The sequence below is a fragment of the Natator depressus genome, chromosome 9, assembly GCF_965152275.1.
Source record: "Natator depressus isolate rNatDep1 chromosome 9, rNatDep2.hap1, whole genome shotgun sequence".
NCBI lineage: Eukaryota > Metazoa > Chordata > Testudines > Cheloniidae > Natator > Natator depressus.
The window spans coordinates 1,534,803-1,555,672 of NC_134242.1; the positions used below are offsets into that span (position 1 = coordinate 1,534,803).

The window sequence follows — 20,870 nt, forward strand, 5'->3', positions numbered from 1 at the left end:
AAATCGGCGTTTTCTGACAAAGCAAAGTTTCATCAGAAAATTTCTGATCAGCTTTAATTAGCATTTGTTCAGTGAATTTGCACTCCCTCTCAAGAAGCCTGGGTAAAAATATGGGCCTTGCACTGCTCCTTAAAGTTTGACACATTCCAGGTTTTTTGGTCCAAATCCATTTCCTAAAATATTCTATATGAATGGGTCCCATAGTACTATGCAGTTCAAGGTCATTTAAAGAAGCTTATTCTGTGGCATGATAGAGTATGGATCTAGAACATGCAGTGTCAACCGACAGCTCTCCGTCACACCTACTCTAAAGAACTTGGAGAAGAACCCACACCACAGTTTACCCAGGAATTTAAAGATATCATCAAATCTTTCCCCACACAACCCCAAGAGAAACTCTACAAACTCATTCTCCAAGAACCCACCCCAGGGACCTTCCACATCCTTCCTCAGCCACAACAGTTTTCCATTCAACAACAGTCACTGTGTCCAACCCATGGGTACTAGGATGGCTCCCAATATGCCAACCTCTTCATGGGTCCTCTTCAAATTCCTTGAAGAGGAATTTCTGGACAAATGGACCATGAAACCAATGACATACCTGAAGAACATGGATTACATTTTCCTCCTCTCAGCAGACAGCTTAAACTCCCTCATAGATTTCCACCACAGCTTCAGCGACGGGTGCAGGTTACTCAAACTCTCTCTGGAGCACTTCCTCATGAACATCAGCTTCCTGGACACAACAGCAAGCTACAACAATGGAACCTGACAGACAACGATATGTAAGAAACCCACGGATCACCACACCTCCTTTACAGATCCAGTAACCACCTCAAACACACCAAGGAATCTGTTATCTACAGCGTGCTCAGATACCACAGAATCTGCTCTGAGGAGAAAGTCCAGTATATCCCCCTTAACACACACAAAGCCACCTTCACCAAACAAGGACACTCCACAAGAGAAATAGATCACATCATGGAATAGGCCACCAAAATACCCCAAGAGAACCTGCTTCAGTATAGAAATAAAACCCTCTCCTACTGCACACTCCTACCACCACATGCTGGAACCCATATAGGGTATCATCGAACAACTACAACCCATGCTCGATGGGGACCTGATCAGGAAAGATTTCTTTCGGGAACCTCTACTTCTGGCCTTCAACCAACCCCCCAGCCTCTCCAAGCTCATCATCAGAAGCAAGCTCCTCACAGACCAGGAAACACCAACTCAAAGCGGCACCAGACCCTGCCAGAACAACAGATGCAAAATCTGCGGTCATATCTCCACTGCCTCAATGCTCAACACCCCCCACAAGACATCTTTCGAGATCCATGTGTCTTACACATGCTCGTGACAACATGTGGTATATCTTATCCAGTGCACTAAATGCTCAAACAACAACTATGTGGGTGAACCCAGACAATCACTAAGCTCTCTAATAAATTCTCACAGGAAAATGATGAAAGACAAAAACACCCTATCACCTGTGTCACTTCACAAAGTGATCAATCTATATGTGATCTATCAGTCCTCGTCCTCAAAGGAAACTTGCACAGTACCTTTGAAATACAAGTCTGGGAGCTTAAATTCATAATCCTGCTAGATACTACAAATCATGGACTGAACAGAGACACTGGATTTATGGTTTATTACAACAATCTATAACCTATTAACAACCTCCCCCCCCCCCCCCAGCTGCCACCCTCCCACTTCCTTTAACACTTCCCCAGTCATAGGGGGGAAAGAGCCACTTCACCTTGAACAGTCCATTGAATTACGTGTTAGCTCCTTCTGCTAACCTTAAAGAGCTCTGTGTAAGCTTGAAAGTTTGTGTCTCTCCCCAACAGAAGTTGGTTCAATAAAAGATATGACCTCCCCCACCTTGTCTCTCTATGGATCTAGAAGACTGTTAATGCTTCTAATTAGTGACTTGTTCTTTTCCCCCCTTCCAGCAATATATTATGTTACATGACATGGTGGCAGCTCACAGCATTGTCAGAGTTTCTGTCAGCAGAGCGAATCGAGGTAAGTTGCCCTGGTTGAAAAGATAAATCTAAAACTGGTCCTTAATGAATAGTTAAAAATCAATACAGGTCATTGCGTAGTTCTATATGATTAAAGCAATTGGGTCCTTGTGATCTCTTAGCAACATTGCTCAATAAAAGGGGTAAGTGGAAGTTAAAAGTTGAGAAAATAATCTACTTGAGTGTCTTCTTCCAGATGATCAGCTCAACATTTATGCTGGAGCAGGTCTAGACTAGCCCCTCATGTCCCTCACCCATTTTCTTTTATCTACTTCTCCATGCATATAGCGAACATTGCAATATCCTACTTCTGGCCTAAGGATAAAAATATCCACAGGGAGATATTTTTTAGTACCTTTCAGTAAATCAGAGCCGGGTTGTAATCTCCTTTGGCAGGCACATCTCCAACTATTGCAGGTTCTGCTGGCATGGTTCTCATAACAGAAGAACTAGGGGTCACCAGATTAAATTAACAGGCAGCAGGTTTAAACCAAACAAAAGGAAGTATTTCTTCACAGAATGCACAGTCAACCTGTGGAACTCCTTGCCAGAGGATGTTGTGAAGCCAAGGCTATAACAGGGTTCAAAAAAGAACTAGATAAGTTCATGGAGGATAGGTCCATCAATGGCTATTAGCCAGGATGGGCAGGGATGGTGTCCCTAGCCTCTGTTTGCCAGAAGCTGGGAATGGGTTACGGGATGGATCACCTGATGATCCCTCATTAAGTAACGAGCCTACCTGTTAGTCAATGAGGGGGGCGGGGGAATAATAACAGAAAATGTGGAAATGACAGAGGTGCTTAGTGACTTCTTTGTTTTGGTTTTCACCAAGAAGGCTGTTAGTGATTGGAAGTCTAACGTAGTGAATGCCAGTGAAAATGAGGTAGGATCAGAAGAGGCTAAAATAGAGAAAGAACAAGTTAAAAATTACTTGGACAAATTAGATGTCTTCAAGTCACCAGGGCCTGATGAAATGCATCCAAGAGTACTCAAGGAGCTGACTGAGGAGATATCTGAGCCAGTAGCGATTATCTTTGAGAAGTCGTGGAAGATGGGAGAGATTCCAGAAGATTGGAAAAGGGCAAATATAGTGTCCATCTATAAAAAGGGAAATAAGGACAACCCGGGGAATTACAGACCAGTCAGTTAAACTTCTGTACCCAGAAAGATAATGGGGCAAATACTTAATCAATTTGCAAACCTCTAGAAGATAATAAGGTGATAAGTAACAGTCAGCATGGATTTGTCAACAAACAAATCATGTCAAGCCAACCTGATATCTTTCTTTGACAGGGTAACAAGCCTTGTGGATGGGGGGAAGTGGTAGATGTGGTATATCTTGACTTTAGTAAAGCTTTTGATACTATCTCTCATGACCTTCTCATAAAAAAACTAAGGAAATGCAGCCTAGATGGAGCTACTATAAGGTGGTTGGAAAACTGTTCCCAGAGAGTAGTTATCAGTGATTCACAGTCATGCTGGAAGGGCATAACGAGTGGGGTCCCGCAGGGATCAGTTCTGGGTCTGGTTCTCTTCAATATCTTCATCAATTATTTAGATAATGGCATAGAGAGTACACTTATAAAGTTAGTGGATGATACCAAGCTGGGAGGGGTTGCAAGTGCTTTGGAGGATAGGATTAAAATTCAAAATGATCTGGATAAACTGGAGAAATGGTCTGAAGTAAATAGGATGCAATTCAATAGGGACAAATGCAAAGTACTCCACTTAGGCAGGAACAATCAGTTGCACACATACAAAATGGGAAAGGACTGCCTAGGAAGGAGTACTGTGGAAAAGGATCTGGGGGGTCAGAGTGGACCACAAGCTAAGTGTGATTCAACAGTGCAACGCTGTTGCAAAAAAAGAGAACATAATTTCTGGGATGTATTAACAGGAGTGTTGTAAGCAAGACACGAGAAGTAATTCTTCCGCTCTACTCTGTGCTGATTAGGCCTCAGCTGGAGTACTGTGTCCAGTTCTGGGGACCACCTTTCAGAAAGGATGTGGACAAATTGGAGAGAGTCCAGAGAAGAGCGACAAAAATGATTAAAGGTCTAGAAAACATGACCTATGAGGGAAGATTGAAAAAAATTGGGTTTGTTTAGTCTGGAAAAGAGAAGACCGAGAGGGGACATGATAAGTTTTCAAGTATGTAAAAGGTTGTAACGAGGAGGAGGAAAAATTGTTTTTCTTAACCTCTGAGGCTCGGACAAGAAGCAATGGGCTTAAATTGCAGCAAGGGGAAGTTTAGGTTGGACATTAGGAGAAACTTCCTAACTGTCAGGGTGGTTAAGCACTGGAACAAATTGCTTAGGGAGGTTGTGGAGTCTCCATCATTGGAGATTTTTAAGAGCAGGTTAGACAAACACCTGTCAGGTATGGGCTACATAATACTTAGTCCTGCCATGAGTGCAGGGGACTGGACTAGATGACCGCTCAACATCCGTTTCAGTTCTATGATTCTATGATTACCTGGTCTGTTCATTCCCTCTGAGGCACCTGGCATTGGCCACTGTTGGAAAACAGGATACTGGGCTAGATGGACCTTTGGTCTGATCCAGCATGGCCAATTCCCATTCCCCACCTTACGTGGGGAACAGGAGTCTTGAGCTGCCTTAGGTTCCTTGTGTGGCAAATTGTTTATTGTATTATTTCTGAGGCACCCATCAGTGTAAAATCAAGGGTCCATAGAGAGTGTTAGTGAATCATTAGTTTAATCATTTTAAGTCATACTATTCATAATAGAAACAGCAGCATAATTGCTGTAGCATGGGCCATGGCTGTTATATCCATGCAGGATTCTGTTCCTGGTGCTGATTTGCAAGACTTTACAGTTGCAGAAAAAGAGCTTGTTCTTAAATTCTTACCTTACTTCCAGAAATAGAAGAGATCCTTTCCACAGACCTTGTGCCTGGAGACATCATGGTGATTCCATCTAATGGGACAATCATGCCCTGTGATGCAGTACTTGTCAGTGGTACTTGCATCGTAAATGAAAGCATGTTAACAGGTGAAGTAAAATTTACATCCTGGATGGCTGAGCTATATGGCTAAAAATGCTAGTTGATAAAGTTATGTCATTGTTCTTTTTCTGAGTTGCAACTTACCTTATCAGAAGGAATTTGTTTACATACCCTGAAATGTGTATTTTTATAATGTACTCAAGACAGTATTGATAGTATTTATACAAATCTTGGCAATATTAATGTTATTAAATAAGCATTTATATTGTGGTACTGCCTATAAGCCAACCAGATCAGGGCCTCATTATGCAAGGTGCTATTCTCTATATTTGTGTAATTAAAGGGGTAATGAGAAGGTGTCTTCATCTCACTGTTCTTATTTAGCTCTCTTTTATTTTCACTGTGTTAGTTAAAATAAGCATGTTTCTGTTAAGTAAGGAATCTGCAAGCTGAGAGTTTAAGAATTCTCAAATGTAAGGTCCTAAAATGTGAACCGTACTAAAAGATACGTCCGTGCAAAGCTTTTGGATTGCCTTTCCTTTCGGCAAGATAAGTGTTGGTTTCGAGCTGGGTCATGTTTAATTTCTAGACATGATAGTATTTTGGTTTTGTTTATAAGTGTTGAACTTGCTACATGAATAATTAGCAAGCCAATGATCAAACCTGGGTAAAGGTGGGTTGAGGGAGATGTGCGAGCACAGCTTACTAAGGGGAGCCTTGCCTGTATCCAGCGACTCTCTACAGCAACGGGTCGATGTATTGTGTGACGGGTTTTCACTACAACCAGCGGCACTTTTATGTTTTGCTACCTGGTGCAGCGATTTACATGAGGGAAGCCTGGGAGTCAAGACTCTTGGATTCCGGGGGAGGTCTAGAAGGTTAAAGAATGGGATAATGGGAATTAGGATTCCTGGGTTCTTTTCCCAGGTGTGTTACTGCCTGGCTGGGTTAACTTAAGCAGATCACTTTACTTCTCTGTTATAAAATGGGGATACCACTCACTATTATAGAAAGTGCTTTGAGAGCTGTGGATGAGAAGTGCTTATTATTTGTATTTGATTTGGATGAACTGAAGAGCTTTTTTTCCATTTAAGGTGAAAGTGTTCCTGTAACAAAGACTAATCTCCCAAATCCTGCAGAAGACCCAAAAGCAATGGGAGATGAAATCTACAGTCCAGAAGTACATAAGCGACACACTTTGTTCTGTGGGACCAATGTCATTCAAACCCGTTTTTATACTGGAGAACAAGTCAAAGCCGTAGTTGTGAGAACAGGTACAAATTTTAATTGCTCTAACTTATTTGCATACTGTTTGATTTTTATAGTTATGTCTATCTGCTGCTTTCTACCTTTTGTTGGTTAATTTAGCTGTATTAAATAGATATTCCCCAAAGCAAATAACAAAGTTACTTTTAAAACTTTTTTACAATGGTACTTGATAATGCCTTGCAGGCTATTGAGTTTTCAGCACTGGCAAATCAATTAACCATTAGAGTCAAGGGATTTAAAACATGCCTAGAAACATTTGCAGTAGCATTAAACTCAGTTTGCAGTGTTTTTGCTCAAGAGTGTGTTGTGTCTATTTCTTTGATTTTTTTTTCTTTTAGATACACTTGCCTGTCTCTCACGTTGAAGAAGTAAATATATTTAAAAGGCAGTCTCTGCCCAAAAATGGCAGACACCTTGTTGTATATTCACTAGCTTTATTTATAAGACAATACTTAGTCATATTAATATTCTGGATTACAGAGCTATTAAAGTAGTGAGAAGTATCATTTTAAAACTCTGCATAGGATTCCCCAGAATAGCTGTCAGTGTGTTGCAAGTCTGTTTCTTAAAAAGAAGCCTACCTATAGACCTATGCGTAAACCATAATTCTAGACAGGAGAGCTAGGTTTAGCTTGAATAAAACACTGTGAGCTTTCTAAAGGAGTTTCCCAGTAAAATCATTAAACCCCTAACAGCTTTTCATCAATGCCTGAATAAGATGCATGGATAGATGATTTTCATTTTTAATATAGGCATGGACTAATCATCTTCTATTCTAATCTTACTGCTGTGTGTTTTTTAAAAACATCTAACTGATTTTTTTCTGTAGTTTTATTTTAATCTTATTTCCTTTCTATTTTATAGTAGTTTTTTTCTAGTGGACATATGTTTGGACTACTATTAAAGACCAAAAATTATTTTCAAAAGACAAATTCTGATAGAAACACTGTGTATGTTCAATTTAAATTCTTCTTTTCTTTCTGATTCATTTTGTTTTTCATTCTCATTGATTTCTGAGTTCTTTAGGTAGTGGAGGGTTGGAACCTGAGGAATGTCAGTGCAGATATGTTAAATGTAAACATTCTTAAAATTATATATCGTTTTCTTTCTGCATGTAAAATATGTAGTCTACAAATAACCTCTGGCAAGGGAGCCCAGTAGTCTCACTTCCTGCCTTGACTTCAAATTAAAGGCAATATCGTAAATTGCCCTTCATCATACTGAGGTCCACAGACGTTCATAGTTCTATATAGTCCATAGTTTAAGTACCATGTTAATTCAAGTAAAACCTAGCTTTGAGTTCTTTCAGAAGGGCCTCAATGTGGATATACCAATGTCCAAGCCAAAAGGTCAAGTCTCTGTAGTATAATTTTACCAGGAGCATGTTGAAGAAAAGGACATTTTGTACAAATCCCAACATTTAATGCTTCGTTAGGTCAACAACCTTATTCCAGACTCACAAGGTCATAGAGCAAAACCTTGGAACTTCATTCTGCCTCTTATGGAATTATCCAGATTGAACCCCGGCCAGGAAGTATCCTTATACTTTCTGTCCATTAAACAACTCCCAAGAGCTACTGTCTCTTCTTAGATACATTTTTTAAATTAGGAGCTTTCTCAGATTAGACCCAATCTTTTAATTCTGACTGGTAGTCCTGTCATAGCACTCATTCCCTTAGTATGGTCAAGAATATTATTTATTTTGAACATCAAAGTCCAGTTCCTAGAAGTGCTGACAGTGTCAGGCCGGAGAAGTCAAGTCTCATGTATTGAGATCTGCTATGTGGGCAAATGTCCACAAGTTCCTAAATTCACCAGATTTTACATATTGGCCATCCAGTCTTTAGCCAATGCCATTTTTGGGTAGAATTTTTCTCCATGCATTAGGGCCCAGGGGTCACGGGTTTCTTTTCTCACTGCTGGGATGCCTCATTGTGGCTGCATCTGGGGAATAGCTGTGACTGGTGTGTTGCCCCCTTCTGTCTCTGCTCCTGGAGCAGCCCCTCTCATGGTCCAGGAGTTAGTGCTTCCTTTTTGAGAGTTGGGATACTCCCTCTTCATGGCTTGGACTTCCAGCGAGGTCCCTGTGTGTCTTCCCCCTTCTGAGGTATCAAAGGCTCTCTGTAAGAATTGTCTCAGGCAGTCTTCCAGTTCACTGCCCAGACTGTGACACGTCCCCCGTGGCTGATAGGGGAACCTGGGTCTGCTCTCTACTACAGGTTCCAGCTCAGAGACCTTTGAGTCAGCGGCCAAAGTCTTGCTACTGTTTCCCTCAGTCTTTTCCTACTCCACCTCTGCCAAACTTACTTCTGCACCACCTTCCTCAGGGCCAAGATCCCAGGGGTTCCGCTTGTTTTCTCCTTTTCCCTCTCTAAGCCCAGAGAATGACTACAGGCTTCCATGCTGCAGCCTCCTCCTGCCTTTGCTAATTGGCCTTATACCAGCCCCCTCCTGCTCAGCTGGCCTCCATCCTCAGTCAGGGATTGCTTATCAAACCTAAATGTCCCTCAGGTGTGACTTGTCAGGTTACTTAGAATCATAGAATCATAGAATATCAGGGTTGGAAGGGACCCCAGAAGGTCATCTAGTCCAACCCCCTGCTCGAAGCAGGACCAATTCCCAGTTAAATCATCCCAGCCAGGGCTTTCTCAAGCCTGACCTTAAAAACCTCTAAGGAAGGAGATTCTACCACCTCCCTAGGTAACGCATTCCAGTGTTTCACCACCCTCTTAGTGAAAAAGTTTTTCCTAATATCCAATCTAAACCTCCCCCATTGCAACTTGAGACCATTACTCCTCGTTCTGTCATCTGCTACCATTGAGAACAGTCTAGAGCCATCCTCTTTGGAACCCCCTTTCAGGTAGTTGAAAGCAGCTATCAAATCCCCCCTCATTCTTCTCTTCTGCAGACTAAACAATCCCAGCTCCCTCAGCCTCTCCTCATAAGTCATGTGCTCTAGACCCCTAATCATTTTTGTTGCCCTTCGCTGGACTGTCTCCAATTTATCCACATCCTTCTTGTAGTGGGGGGCCCAAAACTGGACACAGTACTCCAGATGAGGCCTCACCAGTGTCGAATAGAGGGGAACGATCACGTCCCTCGATCTGCTCGCTATGCCCCTACTTATACATCCCAAAATGCCATTGGCCTTCTTGGCAACAAGGGCACACTGCTGACTCATATCCAGCTTCTCGTCCACTGTCACCCCTAGGTCCTTTTCCGCAGAACTGCTGCCTAGCCATTCGGTCCCTAGTCTGTAGCGGTGCATTGGATTCTTCCATCCTAAGTGTAGGACCCTGCACTTATCCTTATTGAACCTCATCAGATTTCTTTTGGCCCAATCCTCCAATTTGTCTAGGTCCTTCTGTATCCTATCCCTCCCCTCCAGCGTATCTACCACTCCTCCCAGTTTAGTATCATCCGCAAATTTGCTGAGAGTGCAATCCACACCATCCTCCAGATCATTTATGAAGATATTGAACAAAACCGGCCCCAGGACCGACCCCTGGGGCACTCCACTTGACACCGGCTGCCAACTAGACATGGAGCCATTGATCACTACCCTTTGAGCCCGACAATCTAGCCAGCTTTCTACCCACCTTATAGTGCATTCATCCAGCCCATACTTCCTTAACTTGCTGACAAGAATACTGTGGGAGACCGTGTCAAAAGCTTTGCTAAAGTCAAGAAACAATACATCCACTGCTTTCCCTTCATCCACAGAACCAGTAATCTCATCATAAAAGGCGATTAGATTAGTCAGGCATGACCTTCCCTTGGTGAATCCATGCTGACTGTTCCTGATCACTTTCCTCTCATGTAAGTGCTTCAGGATTGATTCTTTGAGGACCTGCTCCATGATTTTTCCAGGGACTGAGGTGAGGCTGACTGGCCTGTAGTTCCCAGGATCCTCCTTCTTCCCTTTTTTAAAGATTGGCACTACATTAGCCTTTTTCCAGTCATCCGGGACTTCCCCCGTTCGCCACGAGTTTTCAAAGATAATGGCCAAGGGCTCTGCAATCACAGCCACCAATTCCTTCAGCACTCTCGGATGCAACTCGTCCGGCCCCATGGACTTGTGCACGTCCAGCTTTTCTAAATAGTCCCTAACCACCTCTATCTCCACAGAGGGCTGGCCATCTCTTCCCCATTTTGTGATGCCCAGCGCAGCAGTCTGGGAGCTGACCTTGTTAGTGAAAACAGAGGCAAAAAAAGCATTGAGTACATTAGCTTTTTCCACATCCTCTGTCACTAGGTTGCCTCCCTCATTCAGTAAGGGGCCCACACTTTCCTTGGCTTTCTTCTTGTTGCCAACATACCTGAAGAAACCCTTCTTGTTACTCTTGACATCTCTTGCTAGCTGCAGCTCCAGGTGCGATTTGGCCCTCCTGATATCTTTCCTACATGCCCGAGCAATATTTTTATACTCTTCCCTGGTCATATGTCCAACCTTCCACTTCTTGTAAGCTTCTTTTTTATATTTAAGATCCGCTAGGATTTCACCATTAAGCCAAGCTGGTCGCCTGCCATGTTTACTATTCTTTCGACTCATCGGGATGGTTTGTCCCTGTAACCTCAACAGGGATTCCTTGAAATACAGCCAGCTCTCCTGGACTCCCTTCCCCTTCATGTTAGTCCCCCAGGGGATCCTGGCCATCTGTTCCCTGAGGGAGTCGAAGTCTGCTTTCCTGAAGTCCAGGGTCCGTATCCTGCTGCTTACCTTTCTTCCCTGCGTCAGGATCCTGAACTCAACCAACTCATGGTCACTGCCTCCCAGATTCCCATCCACTTTTGCTTCCCCCACTAATTCTACCCGGTTTGTGAGCAGCAGGTCAAGAAAAGCGCCCCCCCAGTTGGCTCCCCTAGCACTTGCGCCAGGAAATTGTCCCCTACGCTTTCCAAAAACTTCCTGGATTGTCTATGCACCGCTGTATTGCTCTCCCAGCAGATATCAGGAAAATTAAAGTCACCCATGAGAATGACTTTAATTTTAATTTAATGACTTAATGCCTCTTGGGCCACATTTACCCTTTTTGGGCTAGCATGGGGGGCCCACACTCCATCATAGAATATCAGGGTTGGAACGGACCTCAGGAGGTCATCTAGTCCAACCCTCTGCTCAAAGCAAGACCAATCCCCCCACTAAATCATCCCAGCCAGGGCTTTGTCAAGCCTGACCTTAAAAACCTAAGGAAGGAGATTCCACCACCTCCCTAGGTAACCCATTCCAGTGCTTCACCACCCTCCTAGTGAAAAACTTTTTGCTAATATCCAACCTAAACCTCCCCCACTGCAACTTGAGACCATTACTTCTTGTTCGGTCATCTGATACCACTGAGAACTGTCTAGATTCATCCTCTTTGGAACCCCCTTTCAGATAGTGGAAAGCAGCTATCAAATTCCGCCTCGTTCTTCTCTTCTGCAGACTAAATAATCCCAGTTCCTTCAGCGTCTCCTCATAAGTCATGTGTTCCAGTCCCCTAATCATTTTTGTTGCCCTCTGCTGAACTCTTTCCAATTTTTCCACATCTTTCTTGTAGTGTGGGGCCCAAAACTGGACACAGTACTCCAGATGAGGCCTCACCAGTGCCGAATAGAGGGGAATGATCATGTCCCTTGATCTGCTGGCAATGCTTCCCTGCTGCAGAAAGGGTTAGAGGGTAACCTATTTCCACTCAGGTTATCTAGTAAGTTTTGGACTGTAGTAAGACTTGGTATCAGATAACAAGCAAGGATTGTCTAAGTCACTTTAGAGCCCATTCCACTAGGGCTCAGGCAGCTTCTGGTGCAGGTATACCGATATCTGAAATATGTAGGGCTGCTTACCTGGAGCTGAGTTCATACATTTACCTCTAATTATGCCTTGGTTCAAGCTTCCATATCGGAGGCCAACTTTGGCAGGGCTGTCCTGCTGTTACTTTGAAAATAGGATGACTCCTTCCCACCTCCAGGTTTGAGATAACTGCTTGTTAGTCATCTAGAGTGGAATCTCTGTGAGCAATCGCTTGAAAAAAGAACAGTTACTTACCCTGCAGTAACTGTGGTTCTTTGTGATGTGTTGTCCACACAGATTCCATGGCTTCTTCCCCACTAATTCAGAATCCTTTCCTTTTGGAATTCTCATTCATTAAGGAACTGAGTGGCTACTGAGGCCACCCAGCTACGGTGGACACAAGGGCAGGTGGAGTGCAGGCATGGCCCCAACAAATACTGTTATGTAAAAAGAATCCAATCTCACATGCTTATTAACCCGTGCATGCCTAGAGTGGAGTTTGTGTGGACAATAAATCTTGAAGAACCAGTTACTCTAGGGTAAATAACTGTTCTATGTGCAGGATTGCAGCTAAAGTATAAAGACTATCTGAGTGAAACATTGATAAAACTAAATTTGCTCTTCATCTTTTTAATGATTCAATTCTGGAAGTCAGAATTTGCAGATACAGCATGCTAATAGGTTTAGCACTTACAAAACCTGAGGATCAAAAGACTAGCTCAGGATTTTAGTCTCTCAAAGGCTTTGATATGCTATGCATCCGATGAAGTGAGCTGTAGCTCACGAAAGCTCATGCTCAAATAAACTGGTTAGTCTCTAAGGTGCCACAAGTACTCCTTTTCTTTTTTCTTTTTTCTTTTTACGAATACAGACTAACACGGCTGTTACTCTGAAACCTGTCAAAGGCTTTTGGTGTATTATTGTATGACATTGCCATTGTTTGCACTTTTAATCTGATACTTTAAAATCCCTCTCATTATAGGCTTTGGTACATCAAAAGGACAGCTTGTTCATTCGATACTGTATCCAAAGCCAACTGACTTCAAACTCTACAGAGATGCCTACATGTTTCTGCTGTTCCTTGTGGTGGTGGCAGGTGTTGGGTTTCTTTACACAGTTGTCAATAGCATACTAAATGAGGTATGGTTACCATCTCTCCATCACCCTACTAATTTATTTTAACTGTAGAGGCTGATCTGTGTTTTGTTAGTAGGGCTGGGTGAGCTTGTGCAAGACAACTTTCTGCAAATACTAAGTCTAATTTTTAAATGAAACTTTTGTGGCTGCATTTGTTTTCTGTGAATGTTGTAGCAGACAAATTTACTGACAGGAATGTTCAGCAAAAAAGCAAAATTTAAGGGAATATTAGAGGAAAGTGAAATTTGAATTTATAATCACAAGCATTTGCACCAGAATACTGATTCTAGAAGTTACTGTGATCCAGAGAAGAAATAGGATACCATGTGACTTATATCTAATCAAAACGAATTAGATATTGCATAGGCAAAACCTATTACACAGAAATGAGCTACATACCAAGGAGCAGTCATAGAAATTATTTGGTGAGATTATAGAAAATACAAATTTATCAAATTTGTTGCACATTATTCACTCACCTTTGTCTTTTAACTAATGTATGGGGAAAGATACTAAAGGCTTAAAAGTGTAAACCTTTTAGCACTAGATTGCTAAAATTGTATTGTGCAAGTAAAGTTTTGCTAACTTTCTGAGCACAGCAGAAGCTACCTGTGATAATCCAGGAAGAGATGAAAGGAGCTTCACCTCCGAAATTTGTAGTCCAATACTCCCTTAAACTTAATGTACTAAGGAGAGACTGGTGAATCCTTTGAACTCTGGATTTTTATTCACTTAGTGTACTTTCTTTAACTCTAGGTTCCTGCTCATATAATAATCATTGAGTCTCTTGACATTATAACCATCACTGTGCCGCCTGCACTTCCTGCTGCAATGACTGCTGGGATCGTTTATGCACAGAGACGGTTGAAAAAGTTTGGTATCTTCTGCATCAGTCCTCAGAGGATAAATATCTGTGGCCAATTGAATCTCGTGTGTTTTGACAAGGTTAGATACATTTTAATTTTTTTTTTGCTGGTTATTGGCTGGGAAGTGTTGTGTGCAATTTTTAAAAAGCAGCAGTTATAGTTGTGGATACAATGGCATTCGTAATCATGATTTAAGGGCTAACTTGTTAAAATAAAAAATCTCTATTCCAATAGTTATAGATCCTAAGTGAATTCGTTGGTGGTAGATGCTAAACATAGAAATAACCCTAGCAAATAGTTAAAAATGTGAGTGGAATGTTACTCTCAAAGCTCCAGACACTACTTTGTCAATAGTTCCAAGAAACATAAGTGTTGTGTGGAGATTGGGTCCAAACTGAAACTGTCTGATGGCCCCCAACCTTCAAGAAAATTCGGATTCCAACTGTGTAGCTCGGCCTCATTTCTCATTTAACTTTATTTCAAATGAAAGGCCAAGCTAATACGTTTAAAGTTGTTCCTTTTGTAGGAATAGGCACAATTAGAAGTCATAAATAGTGCAAGTAAACACAGCTAGTCTGTCTCTTCCTTTCAGCTAGTACTTAATCCAAACTTCTGTCCCCTCTAAATTTTTGTCCATAAACTGTCTACACAACTGTTTTATTTCTGTTTGGCAGATGTATTCAAAATGGTGTGTTAACGCTGTATAAATAACTACTGCCACTGCTAACGGTTTAGTGCCGACCCTCCCTCCCCAGTTTGGGCTGTTGCTCCTTTGTCCATCTGTTGTCTTTTTCACTTAAAGTTCTACGTAAAGGTTTAAGAATTTCCTCTTCCAAAAGGCCTTGTGAGCTCACATAATTGAGGGTTGAGCGGCTATGTATTCCATCCTGTCCCCATGAGCACAGATAGCTGTGGTTTTTATTACAGACACTGAGCAGTGAATACATAGCACTGGGCCAGTGACATAGTCATATAATTCTGTTTTACAAAATGAATGTTTCCACAAAGCCACATGCAGTTATCAGCAGAATCCATGAGGAAATGTGCTTTTTTTTTTTCTCTGTAAAGATCAGTTAATAAATATCAAATCTGTATTTTGGCTGGAAGGAAAAGTGCAATGCTTACTGCTCAAGTGTAACTTCATTCATTTCTGCTAATATTTCTGCTGTATCCACTGGCACTTTTCAGAGCCTGCCTCGGCTCTGAAGGCTTTCCCTGTTGATACTGGTTTATTAATTTGTTTTTGTGGTAGACTGGCACTCTTACTGAAGATGGCTTAGATCTTTGGGGGATCCAAAGAGTGGAAAATGCTCGGTAAGAACAAATGTGCTGTAATATTTGCATGGGAGAGAAGTTTGGTTTCATTATTTGGTACATTGTGATTGATATGAGAGCAAATCTGTAACTGGCACTCAGAGACTACAGTGATGAGCATGATAGAAGAACCTGTATAAAGTAGAAAAGAAACTGTGATATTTTCTGTTCCTGAATGTGCACAAAAAAGTGACTAGAAAGGGGTACATATCAAAATGTGATTAAGACTTGGTGAAAAGTCCATGACACTTTCACACAGCTCTAAAATGTGGGTTAGCTAGCTGAGGTGGGAGGAACCACAATGGAATTATGCACAGGGCACAGAAACCATGCAAAGCATGGCTGGGATAATTTAGTTGGGGATTGGTCCTGCTTTGAGCAGGGGGTTGGACTAGATGACCTCCTGAGGTCCCTTCCAACCCTGATATTCTGTGATTCAAAGTGATTTGTGAGCTTGGTCTATGCATTTGTTTTTGACTTTATCATCACTGGCTGGTCAGGCTGTTTTATCTGAGTTAGCATGAACTTGATTCAGGCAACCCACTTTTACTTCCTGTGTAGACAGGCCCCATGTGAAGTTACATGTGATCAAACCAGAGGTGGTTGACTACTTACATAGTGGGGATGGGGATTTCAAAGGAGCCTAAAGGGTGTACATGCCTATATCCCATTGAAATTCAATGGGAGCTGGTTGCCTAACTCCCTTAGGCTCTACTGTAAATTCCAGCCTGGAGTCTTAATCCATTCCCTGTGTTGTGTGGAAAGGATACGCTTCAAAAGGCTTGTGTAGCCAGTGTTCTGCTAATATAACCCTTTGGAATTATCTCATAATAAACTATTGTCCCACGAAGCACATCATCACTTCATTGGCTTTACTGTGTTCTGTGTTAGTTTCCTTTTTCCAGAAGATAGAGCTTGCAATGAGAGCCTGGTGAAGTCTCAGTTTGTTGCTTGCATGGCAACTTGTCACTCACTCACAAAAATTGAAGGAGTGCTTTCTGGGGACCCGCTTGATTTAAAGATGTTTGAAGCCATAGGATGGGTAAGTCCATTGGTTCTTTCAAGAATCAGCATTTCTAAGTGCAATAATCTGAAATGTCACATGGTCATATGATATATGATCTGTTATATGCTTCCTCAGATTGCAAGATTTAAATTCCTAGGTGTGCTACAGTACTGGAGTGTCACTCTAAAGTGAGTGTGTCAACACAGAAACTCATGTTTTAAAAATACTTATTTCTCATACTGAAACCTAAATTATTGAAACTGAAAGAATTCTTAATATCTAATTTACTTTTCTCCAATCTTGGGAGTGTGGGGTCAGTTTCTGGCACAGTGTGTGCACCCTTTTTTAGCTAAAACTTTTGAAGGGACCTTGGTCTATCTGCTCTTTCATTGGTATTTAATATTGTTAATTCTTAATAGAAATCCTGTTGAGAAAGGTGTTGTTTTCATTTAGATTCTTGAAGAAGCAACTGAAGAGGAAACAGCTCTTCACAATCGAATAATGCCAACCGTGGTTCGACCTCCAAAACAGCTTCTTCCAGAATCCAAACCTGCCACAAATCAAGAAATGGTACAAAATGTCAAAGCAAATATAAACCTCTGTTCTGCATGCATTTTGTTCTTTAGCTTATTAGAGGAGTTAAGAATGGATGCATATTCCCATGTATTGTGGTCCTGCAGTCCTGATCCTAAACAGGAACAGGACTGGTCACTACTTCTAAGGGAAAATTTAGGGAACACTCGGGTATTGCAGGAGTTGGTGATTGGGTAGAATGCACTACTCCCTTTGACACCAAATTAATGCATCAGTATGATGATGCTCTGACCACTTCTGGTCGTTTTAAAGATACTATGATGCTTTTTGAAACAATTAGGTACCCTTACCTGTTAACTAGTTTGCCTCTGTATGCTTCCCATGTAGTAGCTGCAATATTCTCTTCTTACTTCCTGTCCTTAGGTGTTGAGTGGAGTTGGGAGTGCATTGTTAAACTCGTACCATGTTTCACAACAGGGGTCTGCATTTTAATGCGTATAACAGCGCTGAATTTATAGCAATAAGGAATAATACTTAGCAATTCTCTAGCAATCTTCAATCCATGAGTCTCTAAGGGTCTATGGGGAGGGTCCCAGAACCCAACCTCCAGCCTGAGCCTGGAAGTGTGCACAGTAATGAAACAGCCCTGCACACTTGAGTTGGCTGGCATGGGCCAGCCACAGGGTTTCTTTGCTGCATAGACATATCCAAAGTGCTTTTCAGCCTCTAATGAGTTACACCTCACCACCTTCTGTGAGGTAGGTAAGTTTTCTCCCCATGTGGAAGAACTGAGGCACAGGGACACATAGCACCGGTGTGGCAAAGCTGGGAATAAAATTCTTATCTACTGATGCCAGGCTCATCCTTTCACTATTACACCCTATTTGTGAAGTGCTTTGGGATCATTTGGGGTGAAAGGCACTATAGAAATGCAAGACATTAATATCAAACTTATTAAGCCTAATTACAATGCAGTGCCATTTAAACTGAAAATCTATCTTGTGGATGCAACTGGCATATTATATTATTCAGGTGTATTACTGATATGATACATACCTGCTAATAGCACTGGAAATACAGCTTGGAAATGAAGCTTTGTAGTAGATTGTTAGAAACAAAGTTGTTTTTTTTTTTTTGGTCTTTTTTAGGAACTATTTGAGCTCTCGGTAAGTGTGAATATTTTTCCCTTTCCTAAGGAAATGGCTTTAAAAAAAATAAATAAAGGGGATGGATATGCCCAGCAACTCTCCCCCTTTGTTGTCTCTGATCAATTATACAGGCCAGTTATGAGATTGGAATTGTGCGTCAGTTTCCGTTTTCTTCTGCTTTGCAACGCATGTGTGTAGTAGCAAGAGTGCTAGGGGAGAAGAGAATGGATGCTTTCATGAAAGGTGCCCCAGAGGTGATTGCCAGTTTGTGTAAACAAGAAACAGGTAAAGGAATAAACTGACTTTTCTCATAGAGTTCAGATGTGGTATGGGAGGTTTTAATAATTTTGTAATTGACTTTTTTTTTTCTTTTTTTAAGTTCCTGATGATTTTGAAACCATTTTGGAAGACTACACTAAGCAGGGCTTCAGAGTTATCGCTCTTGCTCACAGAAAATTAGAATCAAAACTTTCATGGCACAAAGCCCAGAATATTAACAGGTAAGAGGGGCTACTTTTAATTGAGAACTAACTTATTTAAGACAATTAATACTAAAACATGCACTGTTTACATTCTTTGTACTACTTGAATCGCCTGAAGGTTGCTTATTTTGGTTTTACCTAAATTACATCTACTGTCTATCTCTTTCTTCTGTGTCTACTCACCTGCAGTACTGTGCAGTGGGGTTGATATCCTGGACATTAGGCAGAGAAGCCTAAGGCAAACAAATGACTTTTGGTGATAAAGTGTGTGGTGTGGAACAGCCCTGACCCTACAATGTACCATAACTGTTGTGTTGTGGTATCTGATACAGGTCAACATGACAATCCCCACTTTCTTCACTCTGATGATATAAGCATATTTATGTAGCAGAAGGTAATGCGTCCATTAAAGAGTCACTGGGTATGGTGTTCCTCACAACAACCAAACATGGAAGACATAATGAGGATTGTGAACCTGATTCTACACACTGTTGCACACGGTCTGCACCCTGTTTGAGTAAGGGAGTTACAGCAGCTCAAAGCTGGTGTACCAGAATAGAGAATCAGATTCCATGCTTCAGATGTGGAAGAATCAACAGAAGTAACTGAACATTCACGAAAGATGCCAGTGTCTTGCATACTTCCATGTTGCTCTGTCACAAAAGTGACAGAAGAAAATATGGAAAGTATGGTAGATCATGTGTCTATTTAGAAATCTCCAGAGCTTTGTGATCATCCTCATTTATTACCTGCACCTTTCCATGCAAGCTGCCTGGGAAAGTAATTACAGTTGTGGCTTTGAAACAAAGACACAAAATTGGCTATAATTCTAATGACTTTCAAAGTATTCCATAAGATGCTCTCTTTGTAAAGCCAAAATTTAGTTTAGAAAGTTTTTCTCAGGGAAGTAGCTAGACATTGATATTTTTAAAAAAGTTCCTTATTCTTCTTCGAGTACTGTCTCTGTGGGTGCTACACTTCGGGTGTTTGTATGCCTTTGGAGCCCTTGATTGGAGATTTTCCATTAGCAGTGTCCGTTTGGCCCAGACGCGGTCTATACAACCCTGTGCTGCACACTGCGAGTATATAGGGCTGTGTGGGTGAACCGCCCTCCATTTCTTCTCTACTGCCTCTGCCTGAGACGGGCCCTAGTGTGTCCACCTTTTGCATGCCTCAGGGTGTTTTGTAGTTGATCTGTAATTAGTTTAGGGTTGGTTAGTTGCTGTTAGTATAGAATTAATTAGACACTAGTGAGAGTTGTGGGTATTTCCCTCTCCCTTCCCTCCCTTTTTTTCTCGGCAGCTCATTTGGCCTGGCTGGCATGCCTGCCTTGCCAGGTTTCAAACACTCCCTCTCTTGTTGGGAGGCTATCCCAGTCAGTGATGGCCACTCTAAGTGTGTCTGTTGCTTGGGAGAGTTCCAGAAGGGTAACTTCTGCCTGGCTCTCAAATCCTAGAGCACAGAAGAATTGGGAGACCAAATTGAACCTTCCAAAGATGGAATGCTCCTTTCAACCTGCTTCTGAGTAAGGTCAGCAGATCCCTGCATACGTCTGTCTCCGGACAGACCCAGTGCCCCTTCAACCTTGTCCCAGGTCTCCCACCACAAGAAGCTGGCTCCCAAAAGGCCTCAATCCCCTGCTAAGTCTGCAGTGTCAGTCTTGGACCTCTTGACTCAGTACTGTGGACATGAATTACTCTTCTTCCGGTACCAGTGGGGCCGGGAGATGCCAGAGCACTTCGGAGCATGGCACTAGCAGGCCCCGGGGTACTGTGTGGAAGGACAGCAAGGCCCAGGGCATGTACTCCTCTAGAACAGCACCATCTACATCAGACTTCTTAATGGTGCCTTCACACTTGGCTCCATAAGCACCAGCAAAGTCACAGTGCCAGACGCTTTTGGCTCCGGTGCCTACATGCTTGAGATCAACAGTACCATCCACCTCTTCTGCTGCATCAATATCAACCCATTTCGCACAGGAGGAAGTCTGCTACTGCCAGGACTTGTCAGTGTTAGGCAAGTCGGTGTCCCCACGGCTTATGTGTACCGAACAACTCTTGGTACCAAGACCCTGGTGTCTAGATTGCCATTGCTTCCCAGTACCAAAGGATTCTCTGCTGTTTTCTTTTGGGGGGCCCTCCATTGGAGGACATTGAGGAGGGTGAAGGAGACATTCAGTCAGTCTCCCACTCTCAGTGTGGGGTTCCCTCCACATCATTACAGGAACTCCTATTTCAACAAGGGTTCTTTCCCCATTAGGGATGGTGGGATCAGTCCTGGGTACCATCCCCTCTGTTATGTGGGCGCCCCAGTGGACATGCTGGGATTCTTGGGCAGTGTAT

At 42.2% G+C, this 20,870-nt stretch overlaps 1 protein-coding gene across 1 annotated transcript in view; it reads left to right on the plus strand.

Moving 5' to 3' along the window:
* Positions 1-20,870, plus strand: part of ATP13A3 (ATPase 13A3) — a 126,429-nt gene that overhangs the window by 77,000 nt on the left and 28,559 nt on the right. The window contains exons 10-20 of the mRNA XM_074963319.1: positions 1,962-2,034; positions 4,915-5,046; positions 6,094-6,273; positions 13,024-13,181; positions 13,935-14,123; positions 15,297-15,358; positions 16,250-16,400; positions 16,818-16,934; positions 18,047-18,064; positions 18,178-18,331; positions 18,426-18,546. Of these exons, the coding sequence (XP_074819420.1) occupies positions 1,962-2,034; positions 4,915-5,046; positions 6,094-6,273; positions 13,024-13,181; positions 13,935-14,123; positions 15,297-15,358; positions 16,250-16,400; positions 16,818-16,934; positions 18,047-18,064; positions 18,178-18,331; positions 18,426-18,546 (1,355 nt within the window). The remainder of the gene's footprint in view (positions 1-1,961; positions 2,035-4,914; positions 5,047-6,093; positions 6,274-13,023; positions 13,182-13,934; positions 14,124-15,296; positions 15,359-16,249; positions 16,401-16,817; positions 16,935-18,046; positions 18,065-18,177; positions 18,332-18,425; positions 18,547-20,870) is intronic.